The sequence below is a fragment of the Podarcis erhardii genome (assembly GCF_964252035.2).
Source record: "Podarcis erhardii genome assembly, chromosome: 3".
NCBI classification, from domain to species: domain Eukaryota; kingdom Metazoa; phylum Chordata; class Lepidosauria; order Squamata; family Lacertidae; genus Podarcis; species Podarcis erhardii.
This window is the reverse complement of record NC_138507.1, coordinates 51,958,232-51,985,894: the sequence shown is the minus strand read 5'-3', so window position 1 is coordinate 51,985,894 and position 27,663 is coordinate 51,958,232. Positions and strand designations below refer to the sequence as shown.

Below are 27,663 nucleotides of genomic sequence, written 5' to 3'. Positions count from 1 at the left end.
TTTAATGTATTTTTAATCTTTTGTTGGAAGCTGCACAGAGTAGCTGGGGAAACCCAGCCAGATGGGCGGGGTATAAATAATAAATTATTATTATTATTATTGTAGCATGGAGAGTTTTAGGATAGGCAGCAACTGGAAATGAAGCAGTATGTCCTTCCCAGAACTTCTGTAGGAGCAAACAGTATTGAAAATGGGATCACACATTGCTGCATGTCAGGGCATTTTTGTGACAGTAACTCCCTATACGGAATACCAGCACCTGTTCTTTTGCTGCCAATGGCAGCTGTTTTATTCTGGCACAGCAATCCTATCAATATATGAATGCCAGCACCTCTTTTTTTAAAAAAAACCAAAAGCCAAAAAGCCACTGAGCACCTAGATCCCATCATGAGCACAAAGCACCATGAATGCACCATGAAAAGGATGTCTGGATGCACCCTCAATGCATTTCCTTGTCATTTTCTGAACCACACAAGTTTATTTTTTAAAAGTGGATTTGTTGTGCTAGGGTGAAAGAACAGCTTAATCCACTTTTATTGTGCAAACCTGAAGGTCTGGTATGTGACAGAAACATTTCCACAAATGACATCCTGTCACTGATGGAGTGGAAAGGGGGGAAAGCCAAGTGATTCTTATTTATGTAAAAAAGAAAAGGTTGCATTTGCAGGTGTGTAAGAAAAGGTAAATGCTTGTATGAAAAGGCAGATATCTAGTTACAATAGTTATGCAAACTGGAAACCCCCTTAATTTTTTTACCATGCTGTACATCTGTTTTTCTCTAAAGCAGAGGAGACCTGTGGCCTTCCAGGTGTTGTTGAATTTTCATATGTTTCCCCCAGAATGGCCAATGGTCAAGGAGGATTCGAGCTGTAGTCTAGCAACATATGGAGAGCCACTGGTTATTTACCCCTCCTCTAGGGTCCCTGGGCCAACTGCAAAGGAGAAGAGGATCTCTATGCTTTCAATAGTTGTGCAAGAGAGAAAATCCTGGAAATCGCAGCTTGTGAGACAAGTAGCAGCCATTGAAATTCTCTCCTCTTCTACATAATTATTTCAGCAAGAGAGATGTCCCTTTCTTCTTATTTAAAACCATGTGCAAGCATGCAGTGTCAGAGAGAGAGAGAGAGAGAGATCTGATGTTGGATCCCTCCTCCCTTCTGCCACTGCAGCCTCCAGCATCTTGGCTCTACCGACACTGGAGCTCTGACATCAGAAGAGCCAGAAACAGAATGTGTTGGGGCAGTTTTGAGAAAGGACTAGGAATCAGCTTGGTTCTGAAGGGTGTAAAGCTGTTTCAGCCACCAGGATTTCCCTAAACCTAAACCAGGATGACATGTGGTCTACGGTCTATAGAGCTCCTTTAAACCACTTCCTTGTTTTTTCCTCCCACTTGAAACAGTGGGCGGGGGGAGTTGTTTCTTTTAAAATACCTACAAAATTGATGGAGGAGCATATTTTTCTCTGAATAGATCTTAAGATACTCCTATTCAGACAAGAACCTTAATGGTTAAATGTGTCGCCTGTAGCTTAATGTTTCTGCACAACTGCAGGAACTAAACTAATTTTTCAAGTGTATCTTGTGATACTTGTAACATTTTACCAAATGCAATGCATATTCACCATTTATACATTTCCACCCCTCCTCTCTCTCGACCTGTATCATACTGGCTAACAGCTGTTAGCATGAGATGCAGCTGTTTCTCCACTGAACTGAAACTGATGAAATCCCTCTTGGAATTCTAATTGTAGGGCTAATTCAATGGTGTGTGTAAATTCTACATGTGGTGGATCATGGCAGTGAGTCTTGGGCCTTGCCCAGCGGGGCTTCCCCCTGCCACTCCCTATCAGGCTGCTTATTGTGAATGACCTGTGTGCAAACATTCCTGCACAAATAGGTTTCCTCTGTTTCGTGAACCATCTATTGCTTTTGACTGCAGCAGATGGATTGTGTGAATGAATCCTACCTGTGTACCAATATGAGCATATTTCCCAAGTAGTCTAAATTCTCTATTTTTGTTTGGGGAGGACAGTTTCCCCCTGTACCGTATTAAATATGGGATGTACAATATCTGAACCTTTTGTTATTTGTCCCTATACAAAAAAGAAAGATTTAAGACCTAATACACCAAACAGATGTCTTGTGGATGTCATTTTCAATTGCCCTAAGTAGGAGCTTGCTGCCTACTGTATGCATTGAATTATTTTCTGTATGGGATCCCACCACACAAATAGAAAAAAGATTGCCCAGGTGAAAATACATCCACTCCATAGGTCACTACACAAAAGTAGTTCACTGGGTGGGCACATTTGCTCTGTCAAGCAGCCCCCACAAAGAGGTTGCACTGTCTGCTCTGACCCTAATTATTGCAGGCAGTTAATAGGTATTGAAGAGTTAAACAGGGCATGAAGCAAAATCATGCAGATGGCGCACACAGCAAAACTGAGATGGCACAACTGAATTATCACCAGATGGAGCCTGGTGACGAGTGCATGCTTCTCTCTATCTTCCAAGATGGACTTTTTCTTTTCTCCCTTTGGAAGACATAAACTCACAGCTGTGGATCTGGGTGGAGACAACAAATGTCTGACGTGAATACTAAGTAGTCTAGAATCTCTTTCACACACAGTAAGGAAATTGCTATGAATACTATCCTGCAAAAAGCATTAATAGGGATTTTTCTTTGGCAGCAGTAGCAGTCCTGCAGTAATTAATATACTTAAGCAAACATCTGCATAGCATTCCATGTTTGTACTACTTCTTTAGAAGAGACGAGTGCCTTTCAGATGTTTGACATCCAGTCTCAAGGGAATGCTCTAGTCTTGTTTAAAAAAGCAATCTATAAGCTTAGTTCCTTTAAATAGCCTTGCATGATCTAGGGACTATATAGTAAAACGTACCACACTGGGATATTTAAGAGCAACTCATTATCCTGGAGTTTGGTGCTCACAGCCATGAGCCACAATCATTTCCTTACCACTTCCACTGATGTCTCTTGTTTTCCATAGTCATGTTCCACCTGAAGCCAAAGGTTCAACACATACTTGACTCTGCTGTTGCAATAGTGGAATTTGAAAGTGCTGAACTTTGGCTGGCTCCTACTTCTAATGATTGTCATTTGTTGTAACTGCCTTTAGATCTGTTGGGGGCATAGGCAGTGCAGGGGCTAAGGAAGGAACACCAGCCACCATACTTGAAATAATTTTCATGGGAAATGTGGATGCTGTTGTGACATTTGCTTTTCAAGTTCCACATTAATAAAGTATTTTCTTTTGGTTCCTGATAGTGACTTTTGCTTTCACCAGGAGAGACTATGTTACAGATAGGTAGCCGTGTTGGTCTGCCATGGTCAAAACAAAATAAAAAAATTCCTTCCAGTAGCACCTTAAAGACCAACTGAGTTAGTTCTAGGTATGAGCTTTCGTGTGCATGCACACTTCTTCAGATACACTGAAACAGAAGTCACCGGACCTTTCTATATAGTGAGAAGGTGGGGAGGGGTATTACTCAGAAGGGTGGTGGGAATGGGTGATTGGCAGATAGCTGCGATGAGCCTGTTGACGACTCTTAACGACTGCAATAGGTCTAACAGGAAAAAGCAAGGGGTGAGAAGGTGAAAAATGGCTTTGTCATGTATAATGAGATAAGAATCCAATGTCTTTGTTCAAACCAGGTCTCTCCATAGTTTTAAGTTTGGTGATAAGTTGCAATTCAGCAGCTTCTCTTTCCAGTCTATTTCTGAAATTCCTTTGTAATAGAACAGCTACTTTGAGATCTTGTATAGAATGTCCTGGGAGATTGAAGTGTTCTCCTACTGGTTTTTCTGTCTTGTGGTTCCTGATGTCGGATTTATGTCCGTTTATTCTTTGGCGTAAGGTCTGGCCTGTTTGTCCAATATAGAGAGCTGAAGGACACTGTTGGCATTTTATGGCATACACAATGTTAGACGATGAGCAATTAAATAGTCCCGAGATGGTATGTGTGATGTTGTTGGGGCCAGTAATGGTGTTGTCCGGGTGTATGTGGCAGCAAAGTTGGCATCTGGGTTTATTGCAGGCTCTGGTGCCAGTGTCCGTGTTAAGTCTGGTTATAGTATTATTGTGGGTTAGGAGTTGTTTAAGATTGGGGGGCTGTCTGGAGGCAATGAAAGGTCTTCCTCCCAGAGCTTGAGAAAGAGAACTGTCATTGTCCAGGAGAGGTTGTAGATCTCTGATGATGCGTTGTACTGTTTTAACTTGGGAGCTGTATGTGATGACTAGAGGTGTTCTGTTATTTTCTTTTTTGGGTCTGTCTTGCAGCAAGTTCTCTCTGGGTATCAGTCTGGCTCTGTTGATCTGTTGTCTAACTTCATCTGCTGGGTATTTTAGTTCTAAAAAGGTTTGCTGTAGATCTCTTAGGTGAGAGTCTCTGTCTGTAGAATTGGAGCAGATGCGGCTGTAACGTAGTGCCTGGCTATATACAATGGACTGTTTGGTATGTTTGGGATGGTAGCTAGAGGCATGTAGATATGTTTGTCGGTCAGTTGGTTTACGGTATAAGGTGGTGTCTATGCGCCCATCCTGTATTTTTATAGTAGTGTCCAAAAAATGTATTTCTTGCATAGATTGATTCATTGTTAGGTTGATGGTGGGGTGAAAATCATTGAATTTCTGATGGAAGGTGTCCAGGGTCTGTTGACCATGTGTCCAGATGATAAAAATATCAATGTATCGCAGGTACAAGAGAGGTTTGAGTGGGTAGGAGTTTAGGAAACGTTGTTCTAAATCCGCCATGAAGATGTTGGCATACTGTGGGGCCATGCGGGTGCCCATTGCTGTGCCGCTGATCTGAAGGAACAGGTCATCACCGAATTTGAAGTTGTTGTGGGTAAGGACAAATTGGCAGAGTTTGGTAGCAAAGTCCGCTGTGGTTTTATCTGAAATGGTATTCCTTATAGCTTGTAAACCATCGTTGTGTGGGATGTTGGTATACAGAGATTCCACATCCATAGTAGCTAGTATAGTATTGTTGGGAAGATTATTTAAAGATTGTATTTTCCTCAGAAAATCTGTGGAGTCACGTACATAGCTGGGAGCACTGATGGCATATGGTTTCAGAACAGAGTCCATATAACCGGAGACACCCACTGTAATAGTGCCAATACCTGAAATGATGGGGCGTCCTGGATTTCCTGGTTTGTGTATTTTAGGTAGAAGATAGAAAGTTCCTGGTCGAGGTTCTGTTGGTGTGTTTGTGAGGATCTGTTCTTGGATGTGTGGGGGTAGCTCCTTAACAATCTTGTTCAGTTCTTCACATACAGCTCCCAAGTTAAAACAGTACAACGCATCATCAGAGATCTACAACCTCTCCTGGACAATGACAGTTCTCTTTCTCAAGCTCTGGGAGGAAGACCTTTCATTGCCTCCAGACAGCCCCCCAATCTTAAACAACTCCTAACCCACAATAATACTATAACCAGACTTAACACGGACACTGGCACCAGAGCCTGCAATAAACCCAGATGCCAACTTTGCTGCCACATACACCCGGACAACACCATTACTGGCCCCAACAACATCACACATACCATCTCGGGACTATTTAATTGCTCATCGTCTAACATTGTGTATGCCATAAAATGCCAACAGTGTCCTTCAGCTCTCTATATTGGACAAACAGGCCAGACCTTACGCCAAAGAATAAACGGACATAAATCCGACATCAGGAACCACAAGACAGAAAAACCAGTAGGAGAACACTTCAATCTCCCAGGACATTCTATACAAGATCTCAAAGTAGCTGTTCTATTACAAAGGAATTTCAGAAATAGACTGGAAAGAGAAGCTGCTGAATTGCAACTTATCACCAAACTTAAAACTATGGAGAGACCTGGTTTGAACAAAGACATTGGATTCTTATCTCATTATACATGACAAAGCCATTTTTCACCTTCTCACCCCTTGCTTTTTCCTGTTAGACCTATTGCAGTCGTTAAGAGTCGTCAACAGGCTCATCGCAGCTATCTGCCAATCACCCATTCCCACCACCCTTCTGAGTAATACCCCTCCCCACCTTCTCACTATATAGAAAGGTCCGGTGACTTCTGTTTCAGTGTATCTGAAGAAGTGTGCATGCACACGAAAGCTCATACCTAGAACTAACTCAGTTGGTCTTTAAGGTGCTACTGGAAGGAATTTTTTTATTTTGTTTTGACCAGGAGAGACTATGACAAGAGAAAGGATTTCCTTTTTCTTAAAATGTTCCATAGATGCTAATGGCACCATCTTACAGACATCTACTTAGAAGTAACTCACATTTAGTTCAATGGGACTTGCTCCCTGGCGAGGATTGATGCCTAAAAGCGAAGTTATTTGCGACTGTTGAAACTGTGAAGCAATCAGGAAGGAATTTGTATCTAGGAATGAATCGAGTGGCCATGGAAATGACAGATAGCACTTCGTTCAGCCAAGTCAGAGTAGTCAGGACAGCTGAGCAATCTCTATTGACAAACTCTTGGCTGGTGAATCTCTCTGTGTTGTAGGGCTATGTGTGTGGTCTTTTATTTGGGAAGTCTTCTGCATGATAATTTTCATCAGGTTATCTATCATTATTGTGTTATATGAAAGGGAGTATGGATGTTCCAGTGGCTGTTAAGATACAACCAGTTTCAGCACAGAGAACTGTTCAGTTACATAAGGATCCACACCTTGAAAATGAATTTATTAGTAGTGCATAGAATACTATGCACAGGACCCAACAATATGCTAACAGATATGATGAGGCTGCTTCTTCTGTTCCCTCCATCTCCTCCAGTGGCCCACCAAACTCCAAAGCAGATTGCACTGGGGGGGGGGGGGCTGCAATGAAGAGAGGAAGCATAGGTCTTATTTGCACATGTAGAAGTCAGTTGTGCAAGGGGACACTGATCTCACCATAATGCATGTCTCTGTTTTCTAATAATTAGTTCTTTTTATACCTCCTTTGCAATCTCTATTCTGTGGTAAATAATCTACCATTCTAACTTCTAATAATCACACGGAAATGACCTCTCTGATGAGGCTTGATATATTAAATACACAGTTGATTCATATGACAATTGATTTATGAAACAAGGAGCTTGTTTTTCATGCTTTCCTGTCATACTGTTACAGATCGATATCCTCAAAGCAGATATGGAAAGTGCAGAGTGGAAAATTTTGGAAAACCTGATCCTAGAGGACGTTGTGGAACACATAGGGCAGTTGGTCTTGGAAATCCATGTTCATTGGCCGGGATTTGAGGTCAGCGGCAATGACAGCACTGTGGTTCGGTACTGGTACAGTCTCCTCAAAGAGCTAGAACTGAAAGACTTCAGGCTTTTTCACACTTACAAAGACTTATCAAAACCACAGATGTTCCTAAAAAGGGAAGCCTTCAACGCAAGTAGTTGTTATACACTGAGCTGGGTGAATACAAGATGGAAATAGGGGCTTCGGCCTACAGAACAGAACTGCGACTCATCCCCTTCAACGGTACTATTGAAGGTGAGTTCAGAGATGCACTGTCAAAAATTACCCAAAGTGCAAATACAGCAGCTGTGGTATATAATAAAAATATATTTTTGTTCCCCAACAAAAGCGGGAAGGCATAGCTTCTATATCAGGCTTCCTCAACCTCGGCCCTCCAGAGGTTTTGAGACTACAATTCCCATCATCCTGACCACTAGTTCTGCTAGCTAGGGATCATGGGAGTTGTAGGCCAAAAACATCTGGAGGGCCGAGGTTGAGGAAGCCTGTTCTATAAATTCAGGCTTCAACTCTTCTAAGATAAAGTATTTTGTTTAATTTATCTATGCACTTGGCTGCTGCCCAGCCCAAGCCTGTTGAGATGTTTTCATCTCAAACATTAAAAACTCAAAATGTGTGGAAAATAAATTGTTTCTTCATGGCTGAATATCATCCCCCCCCCAAAAGCTGTCTTAAAATACTAAGCTTTCTTCTGTGGGACGGGGGCTAAGGTTATCAGGATGGTGGTTTACAACATATACTGTTATTAACTGCCCGTCATCATGTGTGAAATGTGTCTGTTTTGGTCCATGACCACATTTTTAGAAGCAGCCATGCACAACTACAAAACAGTTGTGTAAATTCACACAGCAACAGCCAAGGTTTTCAAAAGGCAATTCAGATTGGGGCTTCTTGGGGAATTAAGCCCCCTGCAATTGGCCTATCTGAATCCTCCCAAAGTGGCACACAGGTGCCTGTATGCTTCACACCCATGGGGCAAACAGCTGTTTGAGGAGGCATGTGGAACTGGGACTATGGTAGCAATGAAAAAGGTGAAACCTTTCCTCTCTCCATGCTATGACTCCTAGTTAGGCCCTTAGATGAAGCACAAGTAGCAGTGGGTGAGTAGATGGGAAACACAAATTTGGCAGCAGCAATTTATTGATGCATGTATTTAGAATAAAAAAGTAGTTGCGCAGCTATCATGTAGTATTCTTACATGCTTCATCCACTATAAATGCCGTGTTATCAGAAATGTGTGAAGCGGTTCTAGATTTCTGAAGATGCTGCACACCTTCAACTGTAGAAATGTACAGCACAAAGAAATTCTCCCACAATATTTTAATATAATAAATTCAATGAAAGATAAATTTACACTCTGGCACTGCAGAAAACTAGGCAGTTACAACTTTAATACCAAATAAAGAGTAAAAAGAAAGGAAGGAAGAAGCAGCAGCCACCTGCAGACAATGCTAGAGATGTTACACTCAGCTGGTATCCAACTTTTAATATAAAACATTTATTAAAAATAAGATCTGTAAAAAGGAGGATTGAGACATATGTACAGTAGTTTAGCACAAAACACATAATTCTATGAAATAAAAATAGATATTAAAGTGCCCATTTACAAGACATAGGTGGTCAAATGGCAATGAAGCTGCAATGTGCTTTCAGTTATACCTCTTGGAAGCATCTCCACAAAGGCAGTAATTCACTAATTGCACAAGCTCCACTGGCTGAATGGGGCCTATGCTAAAACAGCATTTGATGAATTACTCGTTAACTGTCTTATATACATATATACATAATATTCTTTGGATTTATTTCATTATAAAAAGAAAATCTTTGAGTAAGAATAGAAACCTGACTTGTCAATAATAATTATAAAAAAGGAGTCCTGATAAAAATGAAGAGTTTCTTAGCATGTATCCAAATCCATGCATCTGCAAATATAATGGGATTGAGAAAAATACCTGGAGGTGAGGGAGCATAAAGTGTATTTCCTATCCCATCTCACCACAAACAGCCTGTCCCTCGCTGAATGGAATGGGTTGTGGTGTTGGGGGCTGACAGGAAGGGTGTGGATTGCTGAATATTGGGCTCCTACAAAAAGGTGCCCCCACCCAATTTTTGGTGAGCCCTGCTTTAGCCCCCATGTGCTGCAGCCCGCCACACTCAGCAGCATGCCCTAACACCCAGGAAAGGCCTTTTGGTAGTGGGAGGAGCTATTAAATGTACCTCATGCTCATCACCTTCATAAGCATTTTTCTGATTTAACCCATTAGCTATATCCATCTGCTCCACAAAATGGATAATGGTGAAGAGAAACATCCAGGACTTGATTGAACTCATCTTGGAGCTAAACATAGCAACAGATAGACATCCTCTGCCTATCTGGGTCTCTGCTCTAGGCTTTCCTTCATATTTTCAAGCCGGGCTGTTGGGTTTGAGGGGATTGCCCTCACAAAGAAACAACAACTGTGTTGCACATATAAAATCTTTGTGTATTTCAACATGACCAACAACTGCTGTTAAAATACAAAAACAATTCTAACAACTTCTATTATACTGTACACACACACACACTCAGAAATATCCAATGTATTTGGAAATTTGAGAGTACTGCCAAACAGTATTTATAAATGGGTGCATCATCTTGCAATGCTGAAATGAAAACATTTTTCTCCCAACTTGTGCACTTTTGAGGATAGAGTGAAGCTTATGAAGTGTATACTTCAGCTTCATGAACACAAAGCTAGACACAAATCTCCTCAGTTTAATTTAATTTTAAAATATCTTACAAAGGATATTCCACTTAGACCATTTCATTTGGTCACTTTCAGCTTATAATAGTTTGAGAATGGAAACATTTCAGATGAAGTCTTCTGAATTCCCCATATGGTATATGTGCACTGTAATACTGAAATACCTGAGGCAACCCATCTTTATATTCTAATGTCAGGTCATCTTTGTTGCAGAACAGATGTTCCAAAATCTCAGGTGTTCACCAAGTGATGAGAAGTTTAGAGTTCTCCAGTATGGCCTTCAGTCCCACAGCTTAATAAGACCATCCCATCCACAAGTGATTACCTTGGATGTCTCATGTGGGTGCCAAACTGCACCTATACAGACTTTGTCATGGGCTTTTAATCGACTGTATAGTTTTGTTGTCTTCCAGTCCCAGATGTTCAGTTTTCCATCTGCATCACCTGATATCACATAGCTTCAAAGAAAAGAAAAAAAATTGCTTCAATCCATTGAAACCAAATTTTGAAGGGTTATGTCAAAACACCAAAATACGGTTTAACCATGGAAAGCAATTCCATGCTTACTTTCTACTGCAGGGTTTTTGCGATGAATTACGCTAATCACAATGGCCTCAAAAGTTACCTGCCCAGCAGTGTGGGCTGCTTACAAGATGCTGTGTGCATCAGTTGCCCAACTGGTTGCCGCTGTGGTCAGTATCAACATGCAAATCAGCTGCTCAAAAGGGTTAAAATAATTAAACCAATTTCTCCTCATGCTGCCCCATCATATGACAAGGAAGGTGAAGACAACCCCCAATTCCTCTCCTCTCCCAAAACGAATGGTACCAAAACATAGTCTCAGCACTGCTAGTATTGGGCACCAGATGTGCAACCTTGACTACTGGAGGAACCTGGACACTCATCCTCCTCCCTAATCCGGAATCATTGTTTTAGACTATACACATATGAGGACTCCTTTGACAGTTTAAAAACATATGTTAAATCACTTTAGAGTCCAAAATCAGACCAGGGGGGAAAAGTCTGAAAATCAAAATGGGGCGTGATAACCCATAATAGCCAGATGAACTATAATGAAGCATACCTCATGTCAGGTGAAAAATCTACTTGGCAAGCATACCCAGCCACCATATGGCCCTTGAATATTTTCTTTTTATTTAGCCTGAATCTGTTTTGCGCTCCAAAAATCAAAATCTGGTTGTCCATCGACTGACAAGCCAGCCACTTCCCTGTTAAGAGTAAAAAAAAAAATAAAAAAAATGTTAAATGTCATTCTTAAAATAAATTCATGCACTTAGATTTCTACATCTGATATCCATAGTATATTTTAAAAAATAAAGCCCCAATTCTGCATTCTACAAAGACACACAATCTGAGACATGGAATTATGAATTATTTTGGTTGTAATAGGACTTAACATGGATTTGTAAAAAGGTAAAGGTAAAGGTACCCCTGCCGGTGCGGGCCAGTCGTGTCCGACTCTAGGGTTGTGCGGCCATCTCACTCTAGAGGCCGGGGGCCAGCGCTGTCTGGAGACACTTCCGGGTCACGTGGCCAGCGTGACGAAGCTGCTCTGGCGAGCCAGCACCAGCGCAGCACACGGAAACACCGTTTACCTTCCCGCTATAAAGCGGTACCTATTTATCTACTTGCACTTAGGGGTGCTTTCGAACTGCTAGGTGGGCAGGAGCTGGGACCGAAAGACGGGAGCTCACCCCGCCGCGGGGATTTGAACTGCCGACCATGCGATTGGCAAGTCCTAGGCACTGAGGTTTTACCCACAGTGCCACCCGCGTCCCTGGATTTGTATTCTGCCATAAATATGGAGCCTCAAGCGTTAATTCTAAAGCAATAAATTATTCTATGAGAGGCCTAAGAAGATACATTGGCTTACCATTTGGAGACAAAGTCACTGCTGGCATTGAGTGCATACTTGGTTCTGCTATGTATTTGAAATCTACTGGTATGTCCCTATGAAAGAAGAGAAATATATGGATGAAATACTATAAACATACACCTAGCAAACAAAATTAAGAGATGAGAGGGGCCTAGAGGTCTGCAGTCTAAATGTGTTTACTTGGCTATTGAATTCTGCAGTGTCTAACAACGCCATGTGTAATACACTTACTTTCTCCCTGTGTTTCAAATTTAGGAATCACGATCTCCTTCAATGCAGAAAGTGGGTGGTCTAATGCCTAACCATTTTGAAGTGAAATGAGCCTCCTGCCCTGGACAATGTTGTGGGGTTTCTGCATTCTCTCATACAGTAGTTTGCCAGTTAAAACAAAATGTTACCACCTGCTCATGAAAAAACCCTCAAAACAGCAGTTGAGCCCTGAAAGGTTGAAGGTATCAGCTGGAAATAAACAAAAGAACAACGGAGGAGGAAGGAATTGGCTGGCTTCAGCTTCTAACAGTTTATAGTGCATTGGATGGGGTAGGGCAGGAGTGGGAGATACCTCGCCCACAGGCCTAATTAGGCCTGCCATTTGGCCAAGCCACACTCACCTGCCCTACACCAGCTGTCATAAATGACAGCTGGTGTGGGTCAGCAGCATTTCCCCCTCTCATTCTCCAGAGCTCCCCTCCCTGTGTAACACAACAACGTGCACTCAGGTTTGGGCCAGGCAGCCAGCTTTAAATCTGAGCCCTTTGGCATTATGCGCACTGTGGAGGTGGTTTTTAGGAGGACGGGAAACAGGAGAGTTGGGGAGGAGTCTCTTTACCTATCATTCACAAACCCACACTATGTCACAAGACTCCTGATTCTATGTTAGCTGGAGCCCTGAAAAGGAACACTCCTAGGTATGCACAGCAGCACTTTGTTGCAGATCTCTCTAGTTCTTTATTTTTGAATAATGCTCTAGACCAGGGGTCAGCAACCTTTTTGATCCGTGGGCCGGTCCATTGTCCCTCAGACCATGTGGAAGGCCGGACTATATTTTGGGGGGCAAAATGAACGAATCCCTAAGCCCCACAAGCAACCCAGAGATGCATTTTAAATAAAAGGACACATTCTACTCATGTAAAAACACACTGAGTCCCGGTCCATCCGCGGGCCGGACTGAGAAGGCGATTGAGCCGCATCCAGGCCCCAGGCCTTAGGTTGCCTACCCCTGCTCTAGGCTAGGGTAAGGAAGCTTGAAGCGTGGGCTAATGGGGGAGGGCAAGGCTCAATCCTGTTGGTGGCTGCTTTACCATTACTATGAATAGTTCCTAGTAATATCTCAAGATTTGCAGAAAGAAAAAGGCAGCATTCAACATGATTTTCTTGTTTTTCAAAAATAAATAAATACTTGAAGATAAATACATGGGAAGATCCGCCTCAAGTAGGAGAGAGTTAAAGGACTTCAGCACACTTACATGCTTCTGTACAAAGAATAAAAGATTTCCCACTAGAATTTTCTTTTGCTTCATGATTCTGCTCAAGGCATTTAACTGTTTAGTTTTGGTTAACTGAATGGTCTTTGGAAACTCTTGAGAATTGCTATGGCTGATATAAATATCATCAGCGTCTGTGAGTGGCACTGAAGATTTAACAATGCAGAAACCATTCATTACACAGCTACATTAACCTCCATAATATTTACATACATCACATTAATGACAAATTAGATGGAGTGTAAATGCTCTCATGAAGGTTAATTGCAGCTTAATTTTGTTCATATAACCATGAGATCATATAAATTCAAAGTAATCAAATTCTACCACTGGCACTTTGGGCCAACAGAAAGACTGGAAAGCTTTTTTTAGAAGATTCACTCACACCTTTAAGAAGCAAAAATGCAAGGGAGAAAACCTATTTGCCTGTTATGACAAATAACTTCAGTACTTCATGCCCAGCTTTTATGCAGCACATCATTAAAAGAATCCTACACATTTTAGATAAACCACACATTTATTTGTTTTTGTTTAAGAAAACAAGTAACCCTCACCCTGAAGGGCACAGCAATTCTGAGTAGACAGGATGCAAGGGCCCTCAACCAATCTCTCACTCACTATACCAAACATTCTGCTATTTTGAAGTTTATTATTCAACTTCAGAAGTCATTAAAATGAAGTCAAAATGCCCCCCAAGAAAGATTAGAGCAGGAGCCCAGTGCAACAGCACTCTTTTCCACTTGAGATTCCCAGCAACTGATAATTAGAGCTATACCACTTTGGATAATGGAGGTAGTACAGACACTAGGTGTAATTGTCACTCCATGAATTTCTCCGATTGCATCTACTGTGGTTTCCATATTTCATCTACCCATTCCTCATGGTTATAGTAAATGTTCATATGGCCTTTAAGCATTATGAAGTGGTACTGGTAAAGCCAGTAGGTGGTGCTCTTTCCACAGAGTCAATAACTAACCAAAGCCCAAACAATTAATTTTACTGCAATGGTTCCATTTAAAAGAAAGAAAGAAAGAAAGAAAGAAAGAAAGAAAGAAAGAAAGAAAGAAAAGAAAGAAAAGAAAAGAAAAGAAAGAAACCTGACTTAAAGTATGTCTTCATTCTGATAATTCCAGTCTCTGACCTGGGAGTAAAATGTTTGTGTCTTGGCATCCTTTCTCGAATAACCCACTATTTGACACAACACTGGAAAGCATACTCCTTTCTTTGCCATATTTGCCCATTGTTTCTTCAACAACATCCCCTTTAAATGTGGAGTAAACTGTGGTCCCTCCTAAGTTTTATCTCAGGGCTGGTACAGAGATGCAAGCTAACCAAGGTTTAGGAATCAGGCCATGTCATTGTATGCTATATCTCAGCATCATCAATTTCAGAGAAGGGGAGGAGATTTGTGACTCCAGGTCCTAAAACTTAGATTCTACAGCATAAATTGCAAAACCAAGTCAAGAAATTACTAAACATTCTGGATGAGGTAGACTCACAGGAAAGAAGTCTAAAGTTCTGCAACCAGTTGGCATCATGGCTATATTGAAGGGGAAAGTATAAAGAGAATACATTCACTACTCAAACTATATTTTCTTCCTCTCTAATCAAAAAGCCAAGACACAAATTTTTACTTACCATTCCCAGACTCTTAAACTCTTGTCATCAGATGTACTCACAAATCTTCTATTCTCATCCACGAAAACAATGGTGTTAACAGCACCTAAATGCCTATCATACTCCTGAACAATTTCTCCACTTCGAATATCCCACTGCAAGACAAATCCAAACAACTCCTTAAAAATGGTGAAGAAAATGATCCCTTTTTAAAAACCAAGTACTTTGTAACAGAAATAGCCTACTGTTACTGCAACAATAGGAAAGGAATTCTGGTTAAATAGTCAATTGGTTTGATCTTCAAATTGTTTCCGCATGATCTTTACCAAATACTCTGAATTTTCTAACTTACCTGTACAATTTTCTTATCTGACATTCCTGCTACAAAAAGATTTTGCTTATCTTCATCTGGATTGAATTTGACACAGTAGGGAACTTTCCTGTTTGTGAATCTTGAAATACACTGTCCTAGAGAGGGGATGGGAGGGGAAACTGATCAATGAAGAGGAAGAGATTCACATACCCAGCTTCTTCGTTTTCTGTTGTAGCTGTTGGGTTGTATGGTGGGATGACAATTTTGCACATAATAAAATAAGCCTCAACCTATATTTCTGAAGGGAGTGCCATTTGCCTTAAATCCAGATTACCAAACCCAATCCACTGAGGGCCATTTCATGCAATACAAGGCAACAAACCTGGTTTTGCCAACAAATGTAATTTCTGGAGTACAGAAATATAGGCAGTTACCCTCAAACCACTCTAACTCATCTAACTCAAGATTGTTCACAGTGGTCCTGATTGGCAGTGAACTCCCCAGGATTTAGACAATGGTGTTTCCAGCCCGCCCTGAAAATGCCAGAGTGTCAAGATGTTCTATCACTGAGCTACGTTTCCTTATCCTATTTGATAAATATACCCTTATTCACTTTTGAACCAACCATTTTCCAGAACGGTTTAAATGCATCCAAAAAGCAAAGCTATTCTAAGACGATAATGCTGTACAGGGATCTGCGCTCCTGCCACCCTGTTGCACTTTTAACAGTTGTATTTGTCTGTATTCACAAAAATACAGGTATCAGAAGAGGAAACATAACAAGCATTCGCCTACCTGTCTCCGTGTCCCAGAGTTTAAGATACCGATCATATGCAGCACTGAGAAACTGAGTCCCAACATTGTTAAAGCATATATCTCTAACAGCTTTACTGTGCCCTGCAGGACAAATATATATAGTATTAGTAAGAAAGGGTACCAGATGTTTTTCTTTTCGGTACTAGGGCCGTTGTTGGACGCGCAGTGTCTGTGATTTGCAATATGGCTCCGGCACTTTTTATCTCCCCCTCTATTCAGTCCTCCCATCTCCATCACCCCTGCTTCCCCTTAAAAGCAAGCTATTCTATCCAATTAAGAGCACAAACCATTTGGGCTCAAGTGCTGTGACTGTGGTTCTCAATCCAACACTGGAAACTAGGGATGCAGCTTCTTTTTGCGCATGCAGTTCTCAATTCAGCAGTGGCTGCGCACAGGGAGGCCCAGGTCCACCTGTGCACCACCCCTCATTAGGATCAGGGTGTCCTTAAGCTACTTCACATGAACCATAGTTTTTAAAATGTAAGTGGAAAGAGATGCTGAGCAAAAATACATATATTTCATGTTAATGACCCCATTCTAAAAACAAGCAGCCCTGAAGATCCGGGGGCGGGGGGGTGGAATAAGCTATTTGTTGGGGTGGGAGCTTCTCTTGCCTTCCCCTCTGGTACCACCCAATTGCTTTACTTGGGATAAACGTGTGTTTAGCTATGTACCACACATGAATGAATTGTACCGTAGGGAGGATTTTGAACTACCATGCTCAATAATTATTTTCTTAGCATCCATCACTTCTAATTATTCCCTTGAGGCACACATTAATATTTGGACATATTGCTAAAGGCAGCACACAACTGGAATCTGACGCAATTATCATTTATTAAAAAGCTTTTTTAAAAAATAAAAATATTACCAATGAAAGTTCTTAAGCATCTTCGTTCACCATATACTTCCCAGAGCTGGTGGGTGGAAAATACATTTTACAATATGGTTTAAGGAAGACACAAAATGCAAGTAGAACAGCTAATGCACACAACTTATTATTTTAAATTAAACCCATCTTATTTTTGCGTCATTTATGAATTGCTTCCCATAAAATTTCTTGAAGCAATTCAACAAAACAAAACTTGTTAGCCTGTAGAGGTCAAGTCATGTGTTCTGGTAACCTTTATTATTTCTTTCTGTTTCCTTCAATAATGAGGACTTCAAATAGATGTCCTACATCTGTTCAGCTACTCTGCACTGACACCTTGCTCCAAACAGGCAGCAATCCATCTCCATAAGTGAGGGAAAGAAATGCACACCTGCCTCTCCATAAAGCAGAGGCCTTCGTGCATAACAGCCCAGTTTTGTGCTGTTTCGACTTTTAAAAAATTCCTGAAAGGGGGCTGCAAAAAAAAAGGGCTGTCATGCATGCAAACCTTTGCATGGAAGATGCACCTCACATGTTACTGTTTGTGCTTGAGCTCGAATAGAGAGGTGTATGCTCCTCCTTCATGCAAAGTGGATTGCTACTCAAATAAAGTATGTGGAACAGGCTATGTTTTTCCAAACTGCTGTTAATTGAGACAGCATGTAGTAGTTCTCTTATGTCCCAGTCCACTACGCTAGCCACTGACCAAGGAGATTCCCCTTCCCACACAAAAAGTTTGTATGGCAGCCTGCTTGGTATATATTGCTTGTAGTTGCTTTACAATGATCAAAGAGTCACTGTATTTGTTTCATGATAAACAGAAGATTCCATTATGAACCTGACCTATTACTTTAGCACAATAAAAAGGCAACAACTGAATTTGCCATGACATGAGTGTCAAAGGGGAGGCATATCCCAATACTTTTGATGTGAATTTAACCATCTATAGGCAGCAATAAGTGTACTTTCTGAAGGTACTCACCTTAATTTTACAGTCCATGGAAGAAGACAACAGCAAGTGACCAGAAAGAGGAAACAGCCTGACAGCGCTGACTCCCTTATAAATAAAAACAACTATGAAATAGCTACAAATATTTTTCTTTTCTTTCCAAACATGTTTATATTTGATCCTATAGGAGACATTCATTGTTAAAGGGTGGCTGCCAATGCCACTAACTTAGCTGTTGGCACAGCAACAATTCCGTTTGCTGATTCAACAGGTCACTATCTTGATACTACTGAATAGAGTAAGTAGCACAAGTTGCACTGGTGCCCACCAAATCTCTTAATGAAGAAACATGTATTGTGTGTTTGGAAAATGGGTTCCTTTTCAAAACATTATCAATGTTTTGAAATCATGCTGATTTTTATTCTCACCGCTGAATAAAAGGCTCTGGTTGTTGCTGTTGTTTTTAAAAGTACAGCTTAATCAGTGGAATTCCCCCCTCCTACCCCCACCCCATGCATGGTTCTTGGGGTTCTCCCAACCCGATTTGGGGACAGTACAGGGGAAAGATTGAAGGCTCAAGGAGAAGGGGATGACAGAGGATGAGATGGTTGGACAGTGTTCTCAAAGCTACCAGCATGAGTCTGACCAAACTGCGGGAGGCAGTGGAAGACAGGCGTGCCTGGCGTGCTCTGGTCCTTGGGGTCATGAAGAGTCGGACACGACTAAACGACTAAACAACAACAGGGGACACACATTGGGGGTAGTTCTGTTGCACTATTGGGACTCGTTGCACTGGCTTTCGCTAGTGCAACAACTTCCTTGACTCAGGCCCATAGCTTCATATGACATATAGAAAAAGCCTGGGAGTAACTACTAAGCAGGCACTCCAAATCTAACTGAATCAAAGTTTTGCAGGTTTGCTCATGGCTTTGGCTTTGGGGACCCTGATGGATTCAAGTTAAGCATATTGCATCTAAATGACAGCTATATGTGCTAAAGTTTGAGGAATAATTTCTGCCATTCCATTCCCACCATCTCCAAGTAGGCATCTGAATTTGTATAAGCTCCCTAAGAAAGTCCCAAAGATTAGCAACATAAAATCACAGAAACACACTTGTAATTCTACAAAATGTACAGCGAGGACTACCGGTGCAAAATATAAAAATAACCTCTGTATGAATAAGGAAACACATTTCTCAAAGCCAGTTTAGTTCACTAACAGGGACCCATGACAGGGAATTATTAGTTAGGAGACTAACTGGCTGAGAGAATTGCATCTCAGGGGATTTGTGTGCTTGTATCATGGCTTAATGGTGAAAGAATGATGGCCTATATAGAGTGTGAAATTAAATATTCATAGTTCCGAATATAGTAATAAGGTTTTCACACACCATTAGCAAACGAACACTATTGTGCACCTAATGACACCGGTCTAAACTATGAGTGAGAATTGGGATAATGCAGAGTCCACTCCTGCCTCCACTGCAGAGGAATCTTACCTAGTGGCAAAGGAAATAATTTGGCAAGTTTAGCAACTTGCTGAGCAACCATACAGTGCTGCATTTGGAAGACTTTGGACATTCGACCTCCTGTTTCTCCTATCACCCCATATTCTGGTTGTTCTCCCCACGAGAGAGGATTTGGAGGCGGCACGGGGGAAAGTTCGGCTGTGCTAGTGGGAGTCCTTGTGCTGGCTTTTGCTAAGAGAACTGGGCAGCTGAATCTGCCCACAAGTGTCTCCAGCTATATAGGATCGCCAAGTACTGAATTAAGACAAGCTGGCACATGAAATATGTTTGTGCAAGGGCAATTTTTGAAATTGAAAAAAAATGATGCTGGGCCCATAATTATGAAACAAAGAAAACTTAATATTTTAATTGTCTCTTACCTTTGTATGACCAGACCATACATGGATCTGTTTCTTAGGAAGGTAGCATTTCTCAGGGGGTACTGTTGAACGTAGGTTAACCCCAACATCCTGAGGAACATGAAGATAGGATCTCCCTTGATAGTCATACATGTCTTTGACTGCAAAATAAACAAAACAAAATTAGAACATGCAGATTTACAGTCTCCCTCAAATATGACATGGATGAAATCAGTTTTAGGACACAATGGTGATTAAAACGAATAATCTACTAACTACACAGCTCAAAAACTAACTTCTCCTGACCAGATACACACATTAATGATCTTAAATACTTTATTCTAGTTGGCTTTTTCATGCCTCTTAGGTGAAAATTTAAATCTCCATAGGCTAAAATGCTATACCCAACGCTGTATAATATTTATGTTTAAAATATCCAGCTCTGTATCAAGAAACATCAAAAGTGACTTGACTGCAATGTTAGGGGTTTTTTTTATTGGTTTATGAAAATCCAATGAGAAACAATTCAGAAATCCTGTTTGCAATTTCTGCACACACCTTGCAGTCTTTGAGGAAGGCACCAAGCAGTGAAATGTACATTAAAACACTGCATGTAACTTCAAATTTCAAAGTTAACTTGCAACTTATCATTGCATTTGTGGTGGTGGGCAAGAGGGTTCAATAAAAAAGGAGATGTGAATGAAGTCCTGCCACATGTGTGAATCTCAGGAGAGATGTGACAAAGAGAGGAGCGAAACATTAGGTTAAGTAAATGCATGATGTAGAAGTGGGAAACAAAAAAGACTTTTCTCCATAATCCTATGAATTGCTTCCACATCAGCAGCAAAATTAAAAATGACAATATCAAGTCTTTATAGTCAGCAATGAAGCCTACATTCCTATATCGTCAAAAATGAGGCAAGATCAATATGTAATGATCTAAAAGTTGACAAAAGTAAAGATTAAAACGATTAAGTTTGATGTGGTACAAATGACAGCCAAGAAAAGGAGGCTGCCAAATTAAAATACAAGGAACTGACATTTGAGATGAATATACAAGCAAATGACATTTCCAGAGTGTTCCCAATAATACAATCTGCCCGCAAGCTAAATTTAACCACATCTTGAAATTCTTTCCGGTGTTACCAGAAACAACAAAACCAGGCTGTTTCTAAGTTTCTTCCTTACTGAAATCCCCCTTGTGTCTCTAGCACCATGTTTTCTTTTAGAGATCATTTCTTCCTACATGGTACGCTGCGAGAAGAACTAACATAGCAAATAAATGACAACATACATTATTCCTGATAAACAAGTGTTTGAAAGTAGATGCAGGAAATGCAAATCAGCTGCTAAAGAAAGCACTTACCATGCAAAATAGTCTTCTCTTCTCCAGGCTTATCATCTTCATGTTTGCCTTTCTTTTGTCTCTTTGCTGTTATTTCATCCAGTTCCCTCTGTTCTTCCTAAGTGGCCCAAACATTAAAAATTACCAGTCTTGTTTTTACAACAAACTCTAGAATATTTTCACTGAATTCACTTAAAGTTTCCAATTTTAATGCTATTTAGGGGGGAAAAGGTCAAAAAAACATGTTAAACAAAAGGCCAGTAAACTATTCAGTTTAGAAACAAGTTTTCACAAAATAAATTCTAAACATGTTTCCCAATTCTGATTCAATTCATTGCTTATATAGTCAAACCGCAACAGCCATACACAACTCCAAAGTCTGCAGAAGTCAAAAGGGGGAACCCCAAAAGCAGTTCAATATGAAGTGAGCAGAAAACCAAGTAGAGGGTGAAATGAAATTTACCAGCTGGAAATAAGGAGGAAGGAAGAGGTATAGGTATAAAAAGGGTAGGGAGAACACTCTTATTGACCTGATAAGTAATTTATTGGCTTACAGCAAGATGCTAATTTTAAGTAGCACCACTGAGATGAAAGTGATAAATGCCTACAAAAATCAATGGACAGATGCAATATTTTACTATATCTGGGACTGGACACAGTGGCGTGTACCATACCTTCACACAGAAATCACTTTGATCACCTGCCACCATAGTGAAGATAGGCAGGGCATATGTGTGGGCTCAGAGACTGAGTCAAAAAGCATGGCATTTAGAAACCCACTTCAAAAGATGCTGCTCTAGCCACTGAGCTCTATGGTTGGGTCTCCAAGCCTCCCACACCCTGCCTAATAGTTTCCTTTTATGGCAGTGTCAGATTCCTCTCGTTAGGAACTAAGTCAGGCAGAAGGAAAATCCAGACACAGAACAAGAGCCTCCTGAGAAAGGCACCCAACATTGAGACGGGGGGGGGGGTAAATTTTGCTAGGGGGACAAGCACCCAATGGAGAAGCAATCAACCTTGCTGCTGCTTCAATAAGAAGCGGTTTCTGAATGGAAGGGAGCAATAGAAAGCACACAAATGGCCAAGAAGGAACAGCAGAGATGCACATGTACAATATAAAAGAATTCAGCCCAACATGGTGGGTAGACACAGTTAACTCTGCACTGGCCACTTCTTGCTTTGGGCCCACTATTGGCTCCTGCTCCCACCCACCACTGGTGTGCAGCCCTGGCATCTCCTGTCACTCGCTGCGCCTTCAGAAAGATTGCCCAAATAAACCTACACTGATTCTGACAACGGGAACTTTTCAAGACCCCTCCCACTGCGGCCCTCCGTGTCCCATCCTCAGAGTCACCAGAAGCCCAGGGGACTCTCAGGGCAGCATTCAATGCAATAAAAGCAGCTGGAGCTGGAAGGGAAAGCCAGACACCCTGCTGCAAGGTGTGAGGAACTCCCCTATGACCACACATGGGATCCCAGACGAAGCATCACCACTACTATTCTACTTTGAAGAATAAACAAGGGGTGCTCACTTCTGAAGGTTTTGCAACATCCTTTTCATCAACATATTTTGCCCACGGTCCCAAGAAGCCATCAATGTTAGATGCATCATTCTCTTTGAATTTCTTCCGTTTCTCAGTTTTCTTTTGTCCTGTTTCAAACACAGTCAGACCTGTAGGCAGTAGCAGAAGTTTATGTCTAGGTTCACTTTAAGAACGACCATGTATTCTTCCACATTCCACACTTCACCATTCCACTTGAATCATTTCAGTGTTGTCAGAAAAGAGAGAATGTACTAGATTAGGGGAAGTTGAGGCTTTTGTGTGCAATTGTTGGCCTTGGACATGCATCTTCAAATGATCTGTCAAACAAGAAACAAGCACTGCATGCAAAGTGAATGGTAGCTGTAAAATCACAAGATGATAAACCAATCAGCTCTTGATACGCTATATTTGATTAGCCTTTCTAGAGAGTTGTGCCTTCATCGGCAACTGACCTATCGCTGCCTTCTGCACTCTCCAATGAAGAAACATCTAAGATGCAAATCTTGTTAGCATTTTGTCAAGAAGCTGAGATGCACACAGTTCTTTACACACTATGCCTGACTTCTGCTATGTTCCAGAAGCAGTCTCTTTGTATGTCCAACATCAGTCGCTTAAAAGCACCTCCCTACTTAAGTAAACTACTATTTCATCCATTATATACAATTTATTTTAAACATTTTGTTAATGCACACACACACAACTGATTGAACTTTGTAATTAGGTGACGCTATAACAAATATTCTTTACCTTGATTCTTTTCAGCTTCTTCAACAGAACCAATATATTTAGTAGGAACTTCATAATTATCTATTGAGGGATCCAAAGCATATCCTGTGGAAGGACAAAACCGTAACATTTTAAGATTCACCTCTTGTGGAATATTTTTATTGGCAGAGCTCCAATTTCAGCCACCAACTCTCAGAAGACCTTTACCCTGAGGACACATCCATCATAGTGAAGCCAAAGCACAGCTTAGCACAAAGGAACAGACATGCAGCTTTCTGGAGAGGCAATGTCCAAATCTTTGCTCCTCCCTGGCCATTTTGCTGTTGCACTGAACTAAGTCATCATTCGGCTTAGCATGTTGTTTGAACCCAGAATACAAAAGTGTGCTTCTTTCAAACCTGATTTCACCAACGGAAGGGGACCTTCTGGATGCCAGAGAAGGCCTCTGTAGGGACACGTGCCCCTGTGCTTGCCATGCTAGCAACCCTTTCAACATGGTGGATACATGAGAATAGCTTCATAGTTTATAGTCAATTCTATCTTAATTCAGATAAAGACAGAAAGTAGGCCAATAATAGCTTGGGTGATGTGGCAGGCCTCAACCAAAAGTATCTATTACTAGGTGCCAGTATATTAATATGACAGCTACTAGTCATGGATCATCTGCTATAGAAGACGGGATCACTTTGCTTTCAGCAAAGAATGAACTGTTTAAACAAAATTCTCAGTCTGTTTATCAAAGCTGAACGGAGCAGACTGTTCTTGAATCTGCTACAACCAATGAAATACAATGTTAACTTGTTCATAAGAACAGAGATTTGCACACCCTGAGCTTACAGTACCCTGACTCAAAGTGGCAGATATTAACAACCTTAATGACCCTGTCAAAAGGCAGCATACAAATATAATTAACTGAATAAACATAGTAAAGTTTCCAGCTTAACAAACCTACACCGAATAATAGTTTTAGACTGCAAATCTGCTTGCCTAATGAAAGTAGCAACTTTCCAATCCAACCCAGAGTCTGGTCAATTGTCAGAACCTAGCTGGTGAGGTGGGTTTTCATGAACAATTTGCAAGGATGACCATGGTAAATGACAATTGTCTGGATTTTACTATTCTGATGAGAATTCCACATAAATAAGCCAAGCATTATAGAACCCAGTTTTATGCTGAGTGAGGTCTTTGCATGGGGCCAATGAGCCAATTTCTCAGTAGAACTCAACTTCACAGTTCTTATTTAAGGCAGAAATGCCAATTTGGATGTATGTCAAAATCAATACAGCAGCTTATTTGTCCTCTCACTGTATTGATGCCATTTCTGGGACTATTTGTTTGCTCCCTCAAACCGAGTGATCGTGAATGGAGCCACTGGGTGAGATTTAATCTTCAGCGGGAGCTGTGTTCTCTATAGCCTGCCTGCATTTCATTCAGCATCTTTTCCTCATGAAAAGGACTTTGAACAACTCCTACTTTATGCTGAGAATGTGAAAGAGATTCCTATCTTTTTTTTCTGACAGAGACTTCCAAATGCAGCTGTAAGGGGAAACCTGCTGTTTTAAAAACAGACCTCTTTTTATGTAACTGGTCTCTGCTTAGAACCTTTGACTTAACTTCCCCCAACCCAATTACAAATAAGCAGGCCCACATGCGGTTCACCTTCCCTGTCACTGAGAAGTGAACCTGAATAAAATGAAAGATGAACACTGTATGGTTTTAGTCTTTAAAAAGAAGGAGACATTTGTGAGACTGCACTGCCTTCTCTTCCCCACCTTCTCTGTGGCAACAGAACTGACTCAGCCATGGTAAGGACACAAGCATTAAATTGCCTTTGGGAGGTTACAAGCAAGTGGCAAGTTGTCTAAAAGCACAGTCCAAAAACACAAGATTGACCAAGAAGGATCATTTCCTTCCTTCCTATTCGACATAAAACACAATGAAAGTGATGTGGTCAACACAAGCATGTGGCTGCTAATAAATACTATTTGTTTCAGTGACATCCGGTCTATAAATGCTATCACTGCGAGATGGAATTATCTGCAGTGCCAGTGGCCAGCATGCATGCTGACAAAAGGCAGCTGAATGGCTCCCTTCCAAATGAAACCACAGTTTGTCTATTCACACAAAGGTCAAGCTCAGGGTAGAATAATCCACTGGCAGCATGAAACTTGCTTCAATAATGCAGCAGGTAGAATCTTGCTTATGGTAGAGAAATGTTATAGTAGAGAAATGTTTTATTACTGGTCAGAGTATGGAAAAAGAACAATACTCTCCCTTCTGATTCCTAGATATCACTCTCGTTCCATATATCCCCTGAAAAAAAAATGCTCCTCTGCAACCTGACAGCAAAGATGGAATGACTGGCTACCTTCCTAAAAGCGAAGAACTTCAACGGTCTTGACAAAGCATAATGCGTATAACCATATTTTAGCTGGTGAAGAATAATTTCTGAACGAGTGAATAATGTCAAACATACTATAATGCTCTTTCTAGGTTGAAACATAATGTACCTACTTAAAGACAAAATGCAAGAGTTGGGGCAAAATTGAGGCTTTGTTCTTTTTTTGCTTCTCTGAAAATAAATTCTAGTGCCTAATGTTAGCGTAAGGACTATGACCAGCTCCCAGCACTGCGATGGTGGAGCACTAAGATGGGCCTGGAAGACAGCCTAGTATCTGGATGAATTAGATTTATTAGTTCCTACTGCCAACATCCTAGCGTATTTTATTAGCCTGATGTAACTGAACAATGGTGCCTTTGTCTTATGCTAGCAACATTTTAGGCATGAAGTGCATTCCTGTGCAAAGAAGCCTGCATTCTTGGAGACAGACAATATGTCCTTCTCTACACCCTGGTATTTAGAAAATTATTTTATTGGGGTTTTACAGAGAGAAATCACTCACCATGTCATGGATGCAATAGGAAAGCAAAGTATTTTTCTTCTTATAAAGTACACTGAAACCACACCAATATTTAATTCCAAGGCAACATGCGCATATCCCCATAGATATAGACATTGCAATTGTGCATTAAGGGCTATCTTTGGAGAGCTCTCCGAAACAGTATACACGGATGGGAGATAAAAAAATTCTCCACAGACTGCTATCCATTCTCTCTACTTTCATTTACAACCATTTTCAGACATCATATTGGAATAGGCATTAGTGATTAGCAGATTCCAATGGCTTTGGGATTATTTGTAAAGCTGATGCTGCTCAGAAATGGTTGCCCTCTTATGTGTCTTGTTTGTTATGTAATTTTTGTTTATTTGAAAAATCTCAATTAAAACGGGAAATTGCTCTCAGAACATCAGAGGCTACCTTATACCAAGACTAAGGCTACGTTTGAGTCAGGACCAGAGGCTCCATCTGGTCAGAAAGCTGTGGCTAGACTATTGATAGGGACAGACAATTGCTTCTACTCTGGTGCTTAAAAGCTTTCCCTGGCTGCCCATATACTGGCTGCCCATAGGCTAGGTTCAAGGTTCTGGTAGCAATTTACCAAGCCCTTAACAGCTTGGGTCCAGGATACCCTAAGGACCACCAGATTCATTATATCCGTTCCTTATCACCAAGTTCTTTGGGGAGTCACTATCAGCAGATCCTCATGTCTCCGATGCATGGCCTGGATCCACTAGAAGCTGTTATGGATTCAATTCTTCCAGCTGAAATTGCACAGGTCCCTCCCAGTTGGACGTCCAGCAGTTACTGAAGACTTTTATTGTTATTATTTCAGCAGACATTTTAACTGTGTTCTGATTTTATAGTTTTAACTGATTTTTATGTTCCTTATACTGTGCTAAATCACCTGTATACTACTTAGAGATTATTGTAATTAGTCCACATATAAATTGTTGAAATAAAGAAATAAGTCTATCTGTCGAGCTCAATATTACCGGTAGCTACGCTAACTAGCTGTGGTTCTTCAGGGTTTCAGACAAATGACTTTCCACGCCCTATCTAGAAATGCTGGGAACTGTACCTGGGACATTCTGCATGCAAGCATGTGCCCCATCAATGAGTATTTTCTAAAGAATAAAGGACAGGGTCTTCCTTTTTCTATGTAGCCATTCTTTTGGTTTCTTGAAGATGCTTCCTCCCTCTACTTGCCACAATCAATTGACTGTCTGACATATTAGGACTGCTTAAAGCAGCAACACGAGGCTTATGGAGTGGACACAGGGAGTCTTTTTAGACTTCAATCTTTTTGCACAATGTTTAGATGTAC

General features: G+C 41.0%; 2 protein-coding genes across 5 annotated transcripts in view; one reads left to right on the top strand and one right to left on the bottom strand.

The window, feature by feature from the left end:
* The window catches only part of METTL24 (methyltransferase like 24), an 80,311-nt gene extending 72,421 nt beyond the window's left edge, over positions 1 to 7,890 (top strand). Inside the window, exon 5 of the mRNA XM_081857327.1 lies at positions 7,129 to 7,890. Coding sequence (XP_081713453.1) covers positions 7,129 to 7,443 — 315 coding nt within the window. The 3' untranslated portion in view covers positions 7,444 to 7,890. The remainder of the gene's footprint in view (positions 1 to 7,128) is intronic.
* A 678-nt stretch (positions 7,891 to 8,568) lies between these two features.
* CDC40 (cell division cycle 40) overlaps positions 8,569 to 27,663 on the bottom strand; it is an 86,271-nt gene continuing 67,176 nt past the window's right edge. For all 4 annotated transcript variants that reach the window (XM_081857123.1, XM_081857124.1, XM_081857122.1 and 1 more), the window contains exons 4-15: positions 23,458 to 23,541; positions 22,699 to 22,838; positions 21,188 to 21,284; positions 19,843 to 19,982; positions 17,988 to 18,062; positions 17,006 to 17,051; positions 16,114 to 16,215; positions 15,358 to 15,473; positions 15,027 to 15,160; positions 11,902 to 11,978; positions 11,092 to 11,236; positions 8,569 to 10,465 (exon numbers count right to left, since the gene is read on the bottom strand). In XM_081857123.1, the coding sequence (XP_081713249.1) occupies positions 10,288 to 10,465; positions 11,092 to 11,236; positions 11,902 to 11,978; positions 15,027 to 15,160; positions 15,358 to 15,473; positions 16,114 to 16,215; positions 17,006 to 17,051; positions 17,988 to 18,062; positions 19,843 to 19,982; positions 21,188 to 21,284; positions 22,699 to 22,838; positions 23,458 to 23,541 (1,334 nt within the window). In that variant the 3' untranslated portion in view covers positions 8,569 to 10,287. The remainder of the gene's footprint in view (positions 10,466 to 11,091; positions 11,237 to 11,901; positions 11,979 to 15,026; positions 15,161 to 15,357; positions 15,474 to 16,113; positions 16,216 to 17,005; positions 17,052 to 17,987; positions 18,063 to 19,842; positions 19,983 to 21,187; positions 21,285 to 22,698; positions 22,839 to 23,457; positions 23,542 to 27,663) is intronic.